The following is a 16,476-nucleotide window of genomic DNA, read 5'->3' on the forward strand; positions in this document are numbered from 1 at the left end:
ATGAAAATTAACATCAATGGTTAGAAAACATGACAGTCAATATCATCAAAGGTACAGTACGGTAAATTTTAGCTTTATCCAAATGTAAAAGTAAGGATGGACCTCATCAATCAAAATACAGCACTCTATTCCCTACAAAGATATATGAGAGAGAGAGAGAGAGAGAGAGAGAGAGAGAGAGAGAGAGAGAGAGAGAGAGAGAGAGAGAGAGAGAGAGAGAGAGAGAGAGAGAGGGGGGGCAACGCCTTACTATATCAAAAGAACAGCACAGACTCCCAACTAAAAAAATTAGGAAACATACCTAAAGGCAGTGAAACTAAAGTTTAATGGATAAAACTTACCATTAAAAATAAAAATGTTTGTACAAAACAAGAGAATCTAGACCTTTATACTTGAACTCTAGGATACAAAAAATTGTTCAAAAATGGACACAGACATACTGGAAAAAAGCCATAATAATCCTACAAGTGCCTACTTTGGATTAAAAACCACAAACATATGAAAAGATTGAGCACTGCAATGTATCAACTGGCAAAAAAAAAAAAATCATACAGTACTCGATTGAAAGCATGTACATGTGTATAATACAAAACTATAAAATGAAAAGCAAAGCAATGAAAGCTGTCAAAGAAAGAAAACAGGGCTAAAACAACAACATATGGAACTGTAACCCAACAAAAAGAACACACCCAAATCAAGTATATTATGAAAATATTGAGGAGTAACATATCACTACAATAAATGAATGATGCAAGACAATTCTGAACAAACTGAATGATACTAGATATGACATATGATACATAGAATATACAATTTAGGCTGCAGGCGTAGCAGGAGGAAAACCTTGCAGTTGCACCATGAAACAATGTTAGAAGAGGGTGGAAAGTAAGAAGAGAGAAAGAATATGACCAGAGGTACGGTACGAGGAATGAAAAAGAGTTGCAGCTAGGGGCTGAAGGGACACTGCAAAGAACCTTAAGTAATGCCTCCAGTAATAACATACAACCTTCACTAGATGACAATCACTGCAAGTAACATGACAACAGCCTCATAAGCATACTCTTGGATTGTAAAACTCCAAGATAATAAATTAAAAAATTAAACATAAATACTTACTCAATAACAATGTTTCGAACACCTTCTGGTAATATGACCTTCAGTACTAGCTCATCAACAATGACATCATCAAAAACATGATCAAGAATCCTCATTTTCAAAATGTAGTCATCACCTGAAAAGACAAAAATTAATGCTTTAATCTTTAATAATGAACACAAACTACAACACCAAAACAGAAACACTTTATGAAAAAAACATTGTAAAATTTTCAAAAAATTATTGTAGGAGATATCAGCTAGTGCATGAAATTATATTAAGAATCTATGAATAAATATAAAGTTTTTTAAGGGATTTGTATTTTTCCTGGGTATAAAACACAGCCTTTTATATAGGATATCCTTCAGCATGAGCTGAGGCAGCCAATGAACTTGGTAACAAGGTAGTTAATTGGTGGTTATGGGGCTTTATGGGAAGTATAACCCTTACTCACCTTATGTCACCTCTGAATATTTCTTTTGGCCACTGGGACAGAGCAGGGCATTATATACAAGAAAAACATTAATTCCTACAGAAATACAAACAATCTCCTTTAATATAGGAGTCCTTAGATGGAGCTCACCTCAGCAACTGACAGAAGTTGAATCCACCTGGAAACATCATGATCTCAGTTGTGCATGTACATGGGATGTCATGGCTCTAGCAACCTATCACGTCTGATAAATTGGTTACCAGTATAAGGCCAGGGCTATTGCCAAGCAATGGATTCAGAAGCAGCTCAACCATGCCCTCTCCCCATTGTTATAAGGGGGAGGACACAGTGAGATGCATCTTATAAGTTAATCAAGGTAGATGCTTGAAGTGTAATAACCTATATTTTTTCCAACTCCAACTGGTACTTTAGACTAGACACTGCTCCCAAGAGGAGAGGAAGGAAGGAAGGAAGGAGTCCAGTCACTCTATACTCATAACTCCAGACTTCCACTACCTAAAGTTACTCGGGCGACATACTTTTCTGTCCAGCCAGGGCTTGGTGCCTACACAGCCTGTTGAGTAGTTACCACAAGTCCCAAGAAGAAGGTATCAAAGGACTTGTGGGTGACAATCCCTCAAGCAGAGTCTCTTGTCTGGAGCTGACAGGTTCTGAGCTTTTTGCCATGAACCCAGGCACATAAGAAAATGAGAGAGATCCCCAACCCTCAATGTTCTGAACAAGATAGGACAGTCTAAATACTCTCCCACCCTTTTTGCCACGGCCAATGCTAAGACAGAAAGTATCTTTGAGAGTGCAGCCTCCACCTAAAAGGATAACAGATCAGTGTACCACTCAGCCTGCAGCCAGGGGGGTGCCGCCCTCCCAACCCAAAAAATCTGGCAAATGTTCCTTATCCTTCTTCCCCCTCTTACCAAACTCCTCCCACCAAAGTGAAGACCAGCCACCAGACACCTAGTAGGAGGAAGCAAGAATATATGCCTTCTCCCTACTAAATAAACAGTTCCTGTGGGAGTCTACCATTACAATTGACGTCAAACACCCATATCCTTTGCAATGGTGTTGGTTGTACATTTTCTCCATCATGTTAATACAAAAAAATAGCAAGGCAAGAAAAACAATATCCAAATTTAAACAATAAGCTTTTCATCCAAGTGCATGCAAAAACCAGTCAGAAAGAGAGACAAGGCAGCACTTCTACTCTTATCAGCAGCTGAAGAAAAAATGAGTGGTGACCTAAGAGGAGTGAGAGGTATTCCCACTCATCCCCCATGACCACCAATCAACCACTTTGTTATCAAGTCAATAACTGCTCCAGCTTGTACTGAACGATACTTCCATATAAAGGCAGTGGTTTGCATCTACATGGGAACAAAAAACCCTCAGTAAAATGGACTAACTAGCACTTTTTTGGAAACTCTGTGGCGCTCGGTGGACTGAAAGGGGAGCAAGAAGCATGAGGAGACTCCCAAAAACTACACGAGGGAAGAAGGCTAAGAGCCCTATCCAACACTCGCTTACGAGCCAGGGGAACATCTTCGTCCATCCAGACCTTTTCAATGGTCTCGAAACATTGGCAAAGAGCCGACTGCACTTATGAGCGCCAGAGCCTGAGTCACTGGAAGATAAAGCATGCACTTCCAAGAGGATGCCTTTCCAACGGCGTCCCTCCGAGTCCTGGGATAAGCGGACAACAGGCTCGGATGAGGAGATGACTACTCGTGGGCAAACCCAACCGACCTCTCTTTGACTGCCAGTTTGCTTCCTCCCAGGTGAGCAAGGGGAGTTTAGCAGGGACCTTGGTCTAGGGGCATTGGTGGGACGAGTAGCCGTCCCTTCCAGTGACACTGCACTAACACTGTTGAATCTGTCCATGAGGACACGCACTGAGTTCCCAATCTGGGAAACAGTGTTCACTAATAAATCAAATTTCTTATCTACATGAGCTTCTAAGCTGGCAATGGCTTTGGGATCACAGGAATGAGAGCCAGGGATCAGAGTTGCATGGAAAGTCGGAGGATTTGAGATAAGGGAAAAAGCAGCCCCAGGTGTTGCAAGAACAGGTAAATCAGTCACATGAACCCCCAGAGACAAAACCTGACTAGCGGAAGCCTTCCCTCCAGTCCTAGCAGTAGCTTTCCTAAATCTGCCAAACTGTAACTTACCTAAATATGCATTTGAAGTCTTCCACTTCCCCTTATCCTTTACATTTGTAACAGCAAAGTTCAGGAGAGCAAACTTGCTCCCTCCATGAACTACAAACAGTATGACTGTCATATTTGGCTGAAGTCAACCTATTCTTACAGCCTTTACTACAATACCTGATACTAGAAAGGCTAGAATCTGACATGATCAGTCCAATTGAGCAGTCAAAATCAGGAAAGTCACAAAGAGAGAATTCTGAAGTAGCTAATTAATAGTAGCACAATACCAAAAAGAACAAAGTACTTCACCAAATGAAGAACAACAGTAACCATCTGGTGAAAAAACAAATTCAGAGCTGCCAATGACTAAGAGTTCAAGTCATTGACCAGCAGAAACAAACTGAGCTCTTTACCTATGCTGTACCTATCCTTCCCTGAAAGTGTGGATGGGGCAGTATAACTACACTCAAAATAAAAGAGCGCTACTGCGAATTTTAAATTTTGAGCTGCCGTGTAAAGTAGAAACTAATGACTATGTAATTATTTGGTAAGTTGCATGTATAAAACTAACATTACCTAAAACCTGGTCATGACTACTACAGTCATGAGGCTGTAAAGGAAAGGATGGTATTTGCACAGCAGAACCCATGGACCCTTGAAAACACATTGACAGTAATAGTCGTTTCAGAATAGTCAATAAAAAAACCATCAAAATTTGTTAAGACTGTACAGAGATCTTTACCCCAACAGGCCCTGTGAAATCATATTATACTTAATACCAAACTAACCTGAGCTGTATAAATACTCATAAGATGGAACATTGTATCCAATCTTGTAATGAGTTTTCCATCCCCCAAACAAAGGGAATCTTGGCCTCAAGTCCAACTCCACAGCATCATCTAGGACACGCATATGGGAAGTCGAGATATTGCCAATCTCATCACGGTAATACAAGTCCTTGGCTGATGCAGGCAATACAGTTTTAAAAGATCTGAAAGATAATTGGATAGTAATTTAAGCTGTGGAGAACAAGCAATAGCAATTTAGCCACCAAATTGCAGACATCTGATAGTACATCGGTAAAAATATATGAAACAAGTGACATTCAGAAAGGAAACCCATTACATAGCAATAATCCTTAATAACATTTATGCTGAACTGTCTGGTTAAATTTTTTCGTAACTAACAACATTCAAAACAGTTTTCCTGCGATTAAAAAGCAAAGAGTGGTTGATTAAAATTATTGTTCAATACTGAAGTAGGCACTAGTAATATTTTGACCTAAAAACTGGATGGCATAAAAAGTTTATCATTATCATCATTGCATCCATCGCCTTGTGATACAATGGGCTTCTGTGAAATTCCACTGCGTACTTATATCTGTCCTGTGCTTTATCTTCCACAAATATCCAGCTTCCCTGCTGAAGGTTCGCTTCCAAGTACATCTGGATCCTCCAACTCTTTAGGCACCCACAAGGGTAAAATTAGATTTTCCGTAACTTCCCTTTTGATATTTCTAACCCCACCATCTAACTCCTAATATTATTTTTAAAGCTTTACTCTCAAATCAACAAAGTTTTTTAGATATTAGTCCACCATAACAAGATTCACATTCACGCAGCAATATATATACTTGACTTAGGTATAATCTTACCTTAATATGCAATTTCAGTTTACTGTACTTGATTTCGATATCTTATATCTTATCCAACCCGTTAATAGTGTGATTGGCCTGTTTTAGTTAATCACTAAATTCCAACTCAAGAGAACTTATCCTGGATATCACTGATTCTAAATAGCTGAGAGATTCAAATCAATAAACCTTTTTCCATAAAATGTTGGTCTGTCATCATTATTTTTGTTTTTCTTAAATTTATTTTTAGTCATCTCTCTAGAAATATGATGCACCCTCTTAGGCAAGCTTTGTAAATCTTAAAGAGTGTTTTACTTATTAACAGAGCATCATCTACATGCTGTATTCTAAATTTGTCAATTTTCTATCATAACTCCAATCTAAATCTTTTCTAAAATATTTGACCACTCTTTTTTATTATTATAAAATATAAGACAAAGAAAATCACAAAACTGAAATAACAACCCTTGTAGCAACCAACCAACCATTTAAGTACTTCAAATTCTCTTGTCATGAACTTGTATCTACTTTGCTCAAGGATAATTTCAATTTGCTATACTGTACATATTTCAGGTTGTCGCTACATATTGGATGCTGTCAAATGCCTTTTTGTAATCAACAAACACCAGCGGGAGGGGAATTTTAAATTCCATACACTGTTGCACAATGTTTCCTAACACAAATATTTGATACTAAAAATGTTTCCTAACACAAACATTTGATACTAATATGTAATGACAATGTTCAGCATGCTCATTCTCAACAGGCTGGAGAAAGAAATTAATAAAATGCTTAGATATGTACAAACTGGTTTTACACGAGGCTGGAGATGCACAGATCAAATGTTTGTGACTTTAAACTAAGACAAAATCAGTTAAACATTCCCTGAGTATCTAAAATTTCTTGTAAGCACTCAAAGCATTATATTGTGCAATACAAAATGAGTTAAAGTTGATTTGATTAAAGAAATTTAGGCCATTTACGCCAAACACGGACACCTTTGGCCACTCGGCACTTAATACAGTGAAAAGAGTGAGTTGGTTGGACTGCAAGATAGAGATCCAGATAATGAGAGATATAAAGGTGAAACTGGGAGCAAACCCACAGTTGCATTAAGAAGTACAGCTAGAGGTGATGGACAGCAAGACTGAAGAAAGGAAGTGGGAATGGAGGTAAAGGGCCAAATTGTGGATGGAGATACAGCCACAGGGATGCAGCAAACATCCACTAGTAATGTCTACATTGCACCATATGAAGTGCACTGATGGCACTAACCCCTACAGAAGTCAAAAATAGAAATATTGTGTAACCCATTTTATATTTTACTAGAACACCCATGAAAATAATAAAACAAGGTATATGAAGATGGCTTGGACATGTTGTTTGCCCAATCCCTGCAAGAATACCAAATGGACTCAGTTGGTTTCCCGTGCACATCAGTGGACTTTGAAGAACCACACCAACTTGGATAAGAACTATGAGAAGGGAGGCTGTCAAAGAGTGTAGATTTGTGGAAGATATAGCATAGGAAACACATATGGGGCAGACTTCAGAGAGGTCCTTTATGTTGCATGACTTTGGAACCAATGATGATGTAGCCAAAGCATAAAAAATGATAGTCATAAAACAGGTGGTTAGAAGATGCAATATCCCAAAGTTAGACCAAGGAACAGTATTTCCACCTTACATAACTATACATGTATGGGAACCAAAGGCAAGATACAGGGCCTTGGCTGGACAAAAGCACATCTACTGGACAAAAGCACATCTAAACATGGAGTTCAATATTACTAGGCTGAAATCATTACACAAACAAAAATCCAGTACCTGTACATGGATACAAATTTCATTTTCTCTACTGGTAAACTGAATGAAATGAAAAGTTTGAGCGAAATGAAAATTTCATCTTAATCTCACCACAACAGGAAGGTATTCACAGAAATTGACTAGAGGAGGATACTGGCTGTAGTTTGCCTTCTGCACTACATAGTAGATCACACTAATGGTTTGTCCTGACGCACACTTGACCCCTACTTGCATTATAGTACTTATTCTGATTGTCATCTGTACAAGTTTTCTCATTACCAATTCCCTGTCTTGCTTAAATTTTTGCTATACTGTACCTGTAGTCTTTGATCATCATTTAAGAATGAATAATTCAAGAATTGCATCTGATTGAGTGCTAGGCTAAACTGACAGATAACTAAGAACTTAAAATATTGCACCTGCAACTGACACCAATACAGTACTGTAGTCAGAAAGCACTATAAAAAAAAAAGTAAATAATACTTATGACTCAAATGTGAAAAGTTACCTAAACAAAGAACTAAAAATTTCAAGTGAAGAAAATGACTGGAAATGTATACTGTAATGCAGAAACCCCACTCACTAATAATGACTGTTGTAAATGCAACTTACTTGACGCTGGAATAACTGTTATGTTCTCGCTGGAAGTCATATCTTGAAAAGGACCCTTTGAGTTTAGCACCAGTATGAAGAACATCAATGGTCTCCTCAACTGCTATGTTACCCCAGTGTGAAACCTCTATGACACGCTCAAGTCTCGTCACAGTAAGGAATGGTGAATTGTTTTCATAGTGAATACTCATTGGATCCTGAAATCAATAGGAAAATAAACTAGTGACAACTGAAATCATCATGATACTTGAGAGAAACCAGTGACAACTGAAATCATGACACTTGAATAAGTTTTTGTTTCAATCTGCAAACACAGAAACTCGACTAAAAAAATACTTACCACAGCAAAGGCAGCAACTCCTTCATAAGGACCATATGTGATGGATGTATCTGTGTGGGAAGTTGGCTTAAGACGTGAGTAATTTTCAATGTTTGGCGATGAGAGTGTCACAGTGGTTGTTTGAGTAGTGGTGGCATATGGTGTGAGCACATAGTGATTGCCTTTGTATCTCACTAACTGCTTTTCTCCTTGCTGTATCAAAGCTGGGTAGGCTTCCAATAGATGAGTTAAAAGCATTTCTACCTCAACCTGAAATGTAAAAATATGTGGAAACTGCAGTAACAACACAAACCCTAAATTAATCTTGAAAATCCAATTCCTTGTAGCATAACACCATTAATACAAAGTTACAGATAACCTAGAAAACTTGGTATATAGTCATAAAAGCTTGTTAAAAAAAACTTGTACAGTATCATTTTAAAAATGTTCAATTACAAAACAAACTATTTCCAAACATATAAACTCCATTATTCATGAAAACATAAATACTGCATATGATGTACTGGAAAAAGAAAACAAGATACATACATTGACTGTCTTGCCTGGCTGAAGTGCATCTTTCAATTCAACCTTGTAGAAAAATATATCTGGGAATTCCTGGACTTTGGTTTCTGCAATTTTGAGGCTAGAGCCTCCAGTCTGGAAAAGATAAAAACAGATATACATTCAGTACTATCTAGAAATATATAAACCACAGCCCAACTTATTGTAATACAGAGGCACCTCAACTTTGCGGATTTCATTACTTAGCAGACTCACCCCAAGTCTGATAAAATAATAAAAATATTTTGTACAAACTGGAGAAATCTGGTAAGTACGATAGTGTGTCTGCCTATTAGGGTGAATGGTGAACGAACAGACAAATGCACTCAAGTTGACAGATATTTTCCTTTCCTAGCTAACCCTGTGAGGTTGATGTAAGCAAATACACACACACAAGCAACCAACACGCTCCTCTTTATGCATCACATTAGAAAAATAACAATTTTTAAAGTAAATTGTATTTTTCCTAACTATACAAACCCGAGGTCCTTTACATTAGGAGATTACTTTCAGGCGTAGGCTGGAAACGGCCGTTGAACTTCAAACAAGGTGGTATAGGCAGTTAACTACTGTCTGGGAGGCGGGAGCACCGCCTGCCCGGATGTAAACATTCCAATTTGCTTTTCGGCCCAGGTACAGATTGAGGGGTGGCATGAGGTGGGCATAATTGTAAAGGACCTCGGGTTTGTATAGTTAGGAAAAATGTATTTTTATAATAAAATGAGGTTTTGTACATACTTACCTGGTAATTATATATATAGCTGTAGTCTCTGACATCACGGCAGAAAATTGAAAATCGCGGCAGCGCTAACGAATGGTCACGTGACACCCCTTCCCACCACCCTCTACAGGTGAGTGAGAGGAACCATAACCCAACCTCTTCATATGTTTATGCCATACCTGCCCATGAGAGGGGAGGAGGGTGGGCTTTGATTATATAATTACCAGGTAAGTATGTACAAAACCTCATTTTATTATAAAAATACATTTTTGTACATATAACTTACCTGGTAATTATATATATAGCTGATTGGCACCTTGATGGAGGCGGGCCATGGCAGCTAATATGAAAAAGTCTAGACAATTGTGAAAATAAAAAACACAATGATGGTTCCTTACCTGTTGAGGTACCTGATTTGATGGATACTGCCTCTTAATCTGCTATCCTCAACTTGCACCAACTAGGTATATAGACCTGAGGGTTAAGTGCTAGAGGGCTACATGCCAGTCGAGGGCTCACCGTGGACTATGCATGATAACCAACCAAATAAATGCCCCAGCCCAGGGCGCAGTACACGAAAACACATAGAACAAATCAACCAAGAGAAGAAAAAAAAAAAAAAAAAAAAAAAAAGATGAGGGGTGTCACCAATAACCTGTACCTTAAAAGTATTACCCAATATGTAAGACTGTTGGGTACTCCTAGTCACAATGTACCCCCAGACATCCCAGAAAACAACAACGCTAACCTTAAGCAAGAGAAAGCATCACAAGGAAGGATCGACTTCCTTTATTCCCTTACCCAACACCGTGCCAGTCACCACAAACAGTCCCAACGTACTGCATCCATCATATATTGTCTCAATCTCTCTCAAATAATGAGATGCGAACACTGACCTACATTTCCAAAATGTAGCTTGAATAATTGAATCTAAGGAAAGATTCCTCCTATATGCCAAAGAGGTTGAGACCGCTCTCACCTCATGTGCTTTAACTTTAGAAATTTGAAGCTGCACATCTTCTACCTGGTTATGAGCTTCTACAATCAGGTCTCTCAAAAAGAAGGAAAGAGCATTCTTCGAAAGAGGCCTACTCGGATCCCTCACAGAACACCAAAGATTAGGAGAGGGACCTCTCACTGCTTGAGTCCTTTCGATATATACTTTTAATGCTCTTACTGGGCATAAAAGTCTTCTTTCTTCATCTGGTCCCACCAAACCGAGAGACCAGGGATCGAAAGGATCTCGGCCAAGGCTTAGACGGTGTCTCATTCTTTGCCAAAAACTCAACAATGAAGAACAGACTGCCTTACCCTAGAAAACTCAATTCTCTTATCTAGGGCGTGCAACTCACTGACTCTCCTTGCTGTAGCCAAAGCTACCAAGAAGATTGTCTTCTCGTAAGGTCTCTGAAAGAGCAAGACAATAATGGCTCAAACTTACTGCCCACAAGCCATTTCAAGACCACATCTAAATTCCAGGAAACCAATCTCTCTCTGGAATTCTTGGATGCTTCAAACGATCTGATAAGATCTGACAGGTCCTTATCATTTGAAATATCCAGGCCCTTATGCCTAAAGACTGTCGAAAGCATTGCTCTGTAGCCCTTGATCGAAAGACGAAGACAGCTTCCTATCCACACTCAGATACAGGAGGAAGTCTGCAATCTCTTCTAAAGTGGTCTTAGAAGATGATGTGCCAGTCTTCCTACACCACTCTCTGAAGACTGACCACTTAGCTTGATAAACTGCTGTGGAGGACTGTCTGCGAGCTCTAGCGATGGCTCTAGAGACCTTCCTCGAAAAAACCTCTAGCTCTGAGGCAACGTTCGACAGTCTGAACGCAGTTAGCTGAAGAGCGGATAGACCTCCGTGAAATCTTCGGAAGTGAGGCTGTCTGAGTAGATCTACTCTCGGTGGTAAAAGCCTCGGGAAGTCTCACGAGAAGACTTATCAAGTCCGGGAACCATTCCTTGCTGGCCAAAACGGAGCAACCAGTGTCATTCGCACGTCCTTGTGGGACAACATTTTTGTTAGAACTGCTCTCAACATCTTGAACGGAGGAAAGGCGTAAAGGTCCAGACCTGACCAGTCCATCAGCATTGCATCCACGAAGACTGCCCCTCGTCCAGCACTGGAGAGCAAAAAGAGGCAGTTGAGTTGTCTTCTTGGTGGCAAACAGATCTATGAGAGGACGACCCCATAGATTCCACAGTTGGAGGCAAACGTCTTGATTTAAGATCCACTCTGTTGAGAGTACTTGAAAGCTCCTGCTTAGCTCGTCTGCCCTCACATTGAGCTTCCCTGGAATGAACCTTGTCATCAACGTCGTTTGGTTCGTTTTCGCCCATAACAGAAGATCTCTCGCTACCAGGTATAGCGAGAATGAGTGGGTCCCTCCTTGCTTTTTTATGTATGCGAGAGCTGTTGTATTGTCTGATTGGACAATCACTGCCTGGTTCCTTACCACCTTCGAAAATTCTAAAAGGGCTAAATGAATGGCCTTTAATTCCTTCAGATTGATGTGCCACGAAGTTGTTCTCCCTTCCATCGGCCTGCTGTTTCCAACTTGCCTAACGTGGCTCCCCATCCTAGATCTGAAGCGTTTGCACACAAGATGAGGTTGGGGTTCTTTTGGGAACAGTGAAATTCCTTCCTGAAGTTTCTCTGGAGAGTTCCACCAACTGAGGTCTGCCTTTATCTCCTCTGAGATTTGAAAAAAACGAGTCCGGGCTCTTCTTCCTGTCCCAGACTTCTCTTAAAAAGAACTGAAGGGGCCTTAGATGTAGTCTCCCCAAACTCACAAACGGTTCTATGGAAGACAACTTCCCCAGAAGGCTCATCCACTCGTTGGCGAGCACTGGGTCTTCTTCAGAAAATCTCGCACTTTCAACAGGCACGACTCTACCCTCTCCACCGACAGAGAAGCCTGAAAAACTACTGAGTTCATCTGAACTCCCAAATAGACTAATTCTTGAGATGGCACCAGATGTGACTTCTGCCAATTTACCAGTAGTCCCAGTTCTTGGTTAGATGAAGAGTCTTTACCAAATCCTTCATACACCTTTCCTTCGTCTTCGCACGCAGGAGCCAATCGTCTAAATAAAAAACTGTTCTGATCCCCAACAGATGTAGCCACTTCGCCACTGATGACAAAACTCTGGTGAATACCTGGGGGGCTGTCGAGAGGCCGAAGCACATTGCCCTGAACTGAAACACTTCGCCTTTGAACACAAAGCGAAGGAACTTCCTCGAAGCAGGATGGATCGGGATGTGGAAATACGCATCCTGGAGGTTGATGGATACCATCCAATCTCCTGGAAGAAGGGATGACAGCATTGATTGAGTGGTTTCCATCACAAACTTTGTCTTCTTGACAAACAGGTTCAAAGCGCTCACGTCTAGAACTGGCCTCCAGCCTCCTGACGCCTTTGGTACTACAAAGAGACGATTGTAAAATCCTGGGGAGAAAGGGGGGAGAACTTTCTCTATTGCTTCTTTCTCTAGCAAAGCTGACACCTCTTTCTCTAGAGCACAACATTTCTCTGAGTCTAGAGAATAAGCCATTAAGACCACTGGTTCCCTGGACAAAGGAGGGTCCCTCAAGAATGGAACTGAATAGCCTTCCTTTAAAACCGAGACTGTCCAAGGTTCTGCTCCCCTTTCTTCCCAGACTGTCCAGAAAGCTGACAGTCTGGCTCCTACTGGTGAGTGAAGGGTGGCGCTCTCACTTCTTGTCGGAGGGTTTGATCGCTTTAGGTACAAAACAACCTCTCCCTCTCGATCTGGGAAATGATTTAGCAGGGGCTCTTCCACGAAAGGGCCGACCTTGAGATTTTTCCGTCGACGTTGTCGGGCGAGCAACTGTTGAAGGCAATGGTTTAGGCTTCTTGGTGGACTGTGCCAGCAAGTCTTGAGTTGCCTTCTGTTGAAGAGTCAGGCGATCTCAGATACTATTTCCTTGGGAAAAGATGTTTCCTATCTAAAGGAGCGAACAACAAAGCTGACTTCTGGGACCGAGAGACTCCTTTAGTGGTGAAAGAACACCATAGTTCACGTTTCTTGAGAATTCCCATCGTAATCACAGATGAGAGTTCCATAGCCGCATCTCTAATGCTCCTGTCGATGCAAGCTAACACGCCGGACAGGAAGCGAACTGATCGTCCTGAAGGGCGCAAGCTTTTAGTTTCCTCCCAAGAGCTCCAACCGACCAATCGAGGAAACTTATAACTTCCAAAATCTTAAAAGCATTCTTGCAGAGGTGATCAAATTCCGATGTGAAAAGAATACTTTGGCTGAATTAAGAGCCGACCTCCTGGTCGAATCTACCAAACTAGAGAAATCTCCTTGGGAGGAGGCAGCTACTCCCAACGAGAAAGATTCTCCAGTCTCGTACCAACCACCACGACGAGACGACAATTTGAAGGGGGAAAACAAAACACAGTCTTCCCTTGTTCCCTCTTCTCTGCCACTCCTCCATTTTCTTCAAGAAATAGAAAGAACTAATTTGGTAGAATTAAAGTGTCTGTCCTATTATCACGAAGCGTATTGAGATTTCGGAGAAGCTGGAGATACTGGTGAAAAGGAATCCGGAAAATTCTCCAGAAAATACTGAAGCAGTTGCTTATAGCTCGATAAAGGCTTCTCTTTCTCTGGTTGTACCTCCGCTCCGATTCGAAGCAACATCACCACCAGAAATCGGAGAAAGAGCCAAGGATCTAGATGGAGGAAGATTCGTCTTCCGAGGAGAATGCAGCACAGGATCGCTCGTAGGAAGCCGCACATTCGATGAAGGAGCATCCTTTGAAATCGAAGCAACTTGCAGTTCGTTCAAGGAAGGATCACTTTTTTCCATAAAGCCGAGAATACTATCAAGCTTCCTATTCATTTCCGCCAAAAACAAATCTTGAGGCAAGGCGGAAGAAGGAGAATGCGGAACTGAACGAGGCACGGTGACCGCAGGAGTTGGAGCTTGACGAGAGTCACTAGGAGAAACAATTTTTGGCGCTTGGCGCATGGCGCCATGAGGATCGTAGCGTGGCATATGGCGCGATGAGCCAGGCGAACGGAAGGGTGGGCATGGCGCTAGATGCAGCAATCACGCCAGAAGCAGCAACAACAGGCGAAGACAACACCACTCTTCTTCTTACGCAAGCGTCTCCGGCGCTTCCAACACATGCCTCGTCTCTCCGAATCGATGGAATGTGAAAAACATTCGGGCTCCTCCCAAAAACTACACGAAGGAGGTTGATCTTGAAGCGCCACTCTTTTCTTGGGAACTGCCAAAGGAGATGCCAACCTAGACCTCTTGAATGGTCTCGAGACATCTTTACTGGCGCCAACCTCTCTTAGGCGAATCCTCACTTGACATACTCGAAGACATACACCTTTTGATGTGCCTTTTCTATGGCTAACATCTGCATCCTGGGAAGCGACAACAGGACTGCTTGAGGGGCCAACTGCTCGGGGGCAGGTCCCACTCACCTCCCTTGGGCTTTCGACTTGCCTCCTCCCTGGTGCTGGGAGTTTGACAGAGGTCCAGGCCTAGGAGAATGAGTGGGCCGAACAGCCAGCTCCTCCACTGCACTATCACAAGACACTGCACTTCTTACTACCAAAGACTTACTCATCCGCTCCATGGCAGCAAGCATCACACTAAAAACGCGCATCCATCTCTGCGTTTTAAGACTGGCCATGGTATCGGGTTCGGGAATAACGGGGTCTGGGATAGGAGATTTGTTAGAAGGAATATCAGGGTTAGTAACCGAAAAAGATAAATCCTGACTATCACGGGAGGATAAAGAGGTAGTCCTAGCTGAAGCTTTTCTAGCTCTCTCTTTTGAAGCCTTCTCAGATAAGCATTTAAAATCGTCCATTCTTCCCCTGACAAATCCTTACATTCTTCACAGGTTAACGATACCAACATACCTGTCCTCTACACCGAACACACAGAATGAGGGTCAATGGTAATTTTCCCTAATCTAGTTTTGCAGCCCTTGCTACAAAACCTATACACCGAGGGACCAGTGTCCGACATAATGCTAAATAAGGAAGGCAGGGATGAAAAAAGCTAAGCACAAACAATGTCTGCCAAAGATTCAAATCAAACAATTGTACATCACCAACAATGTCCAACGAAAGAATCAGCGATAATTCTCTGCTAAGCTGCACCGGTCTTACCGGTACCACACGGCAGAAACATATGAAGAGTTTGGGTTATGGTTCCTCTCACTCACCTGTAGAGGGCGGTGGGAAGGGGTGTCACGTGACCATTCATTAGCGCTGCCGCGATTTTCAATTTTCTGCCGTGACGTCAGAGACTACAGCTATATATATAATTACCAGGTAAGTTATATGTACAAAAATACAATTTACTTTAAAAATTTTTATTTGTTCCGACACTATATACAAAACCCTCGGTCCTTTACATTAGGAGACTTACTGATTGGAGGGAGGAATCTGAAAAAGTCTCTCTGAACTGACTGGAGTTCACCACCTTGTCTTCCCTTCCAGGTCGTAAGAGCGAGGAAGGGAAAAAACTGCCTCTGACAAAAGATCGGGTTGTAGGAAACGCAGGATCAGTTGTCAGACTTCTGGGCCCTTTGCATGAAAGAGGAAACGTCAGTTCATGCAAAGTAGGCTAGGAAGAATTGCACCGGATGACAAGAAGGCAAATACAAGTTTTGGGTTTGTCTCAAAGTCATGGACTCCTCCTCCCCCTTGCAAGAGGAGGGAGTGGGGTTGTTTCTATTAACCTGAAAGGAAATAGAACGGAAGCTCTCATTATGTGCTTACCTGCCTTGATCGCCCGGTCCAGCTTGTAACGGTGCGTCCGATCCCTGCCCGTGGGAAGAGAGCTTAGGATGGGGAGAGGAATAGAGGCCAGTCACTCAAGATTCATCTCCCAATCACTACCGTACAACATAGGCGAGATGCAACCTGTCCCGTTAGGGGAGCTGGATAAGCTACACAACTTGTTGAGCAGCCACCACAGGACCCAAGGAAAAAGTGTCCAAGGACTTGTGTGCAACATCCCGGAGGTAGAAGGAGGTGAAGGTAGTCTGTCGGGACCACACCCCTGCCTTCAGCACCTGTGGTACCGACATATTCTTCCGAATGCTAGGGACGGAC

At 41.7% G+C, this 16,476-nt stretch overlaps 1 protein-coding gene across 1 annotated transcript in view; it reads right to left on the minus strand.

The window, feature by feature from the left end:
- Positions 1-16,476, minus strand: part of LOC136847420 (dolichyl-diphosphooligosaccharide--protein glycosyltransferase subunit 1) — a 35,589-nt gene that overhangs the window by 9,202 nt on the left and 9,911 nt on the right. The window contains exons 2-6 of the mRNA XM_067119091.1: positions 8,613-8,723; positions 8,085-8,333; positions 7,745-7,941; positions 4,482-4,684; positions 1,117-1,231 (exon numbers count right to left, since the gene is read on the minus strand). Of these exons, the coding sequence (XP_066975192.1) occupies positions 1,117-1,231; positions 4,482-4,684; positions 7,745-7,941; positions 8,085-8,333; positions 8,613-8,723 (875 nt within the window). The remainder of the gene's footprint in view (positions 1-1,116; positions 1,232-4,481; positions 4,685-7,744; positions 7,942-8,084; positions 8,334-8,612; positions 8,724-16,476) is intronic.

The sequence above is a fragment of the Macrobrachium rosenbergii genome, chromosome 16 (genome assembly GCF_040412425.1).
Source record: "Macrobrachium rosenbergii isolate ZJJX-2024 chromosome 16, ASM4041242v1, whole genome shotgun sequence".
In the NCBI taxonomy this organism is placed as follows: Eukaryota; Metazoa; Arthropoda; class Malacostraca; order Decapoda; family Palaemonidae; genus Macrobrachium; species Macrobrachium rosenbergii.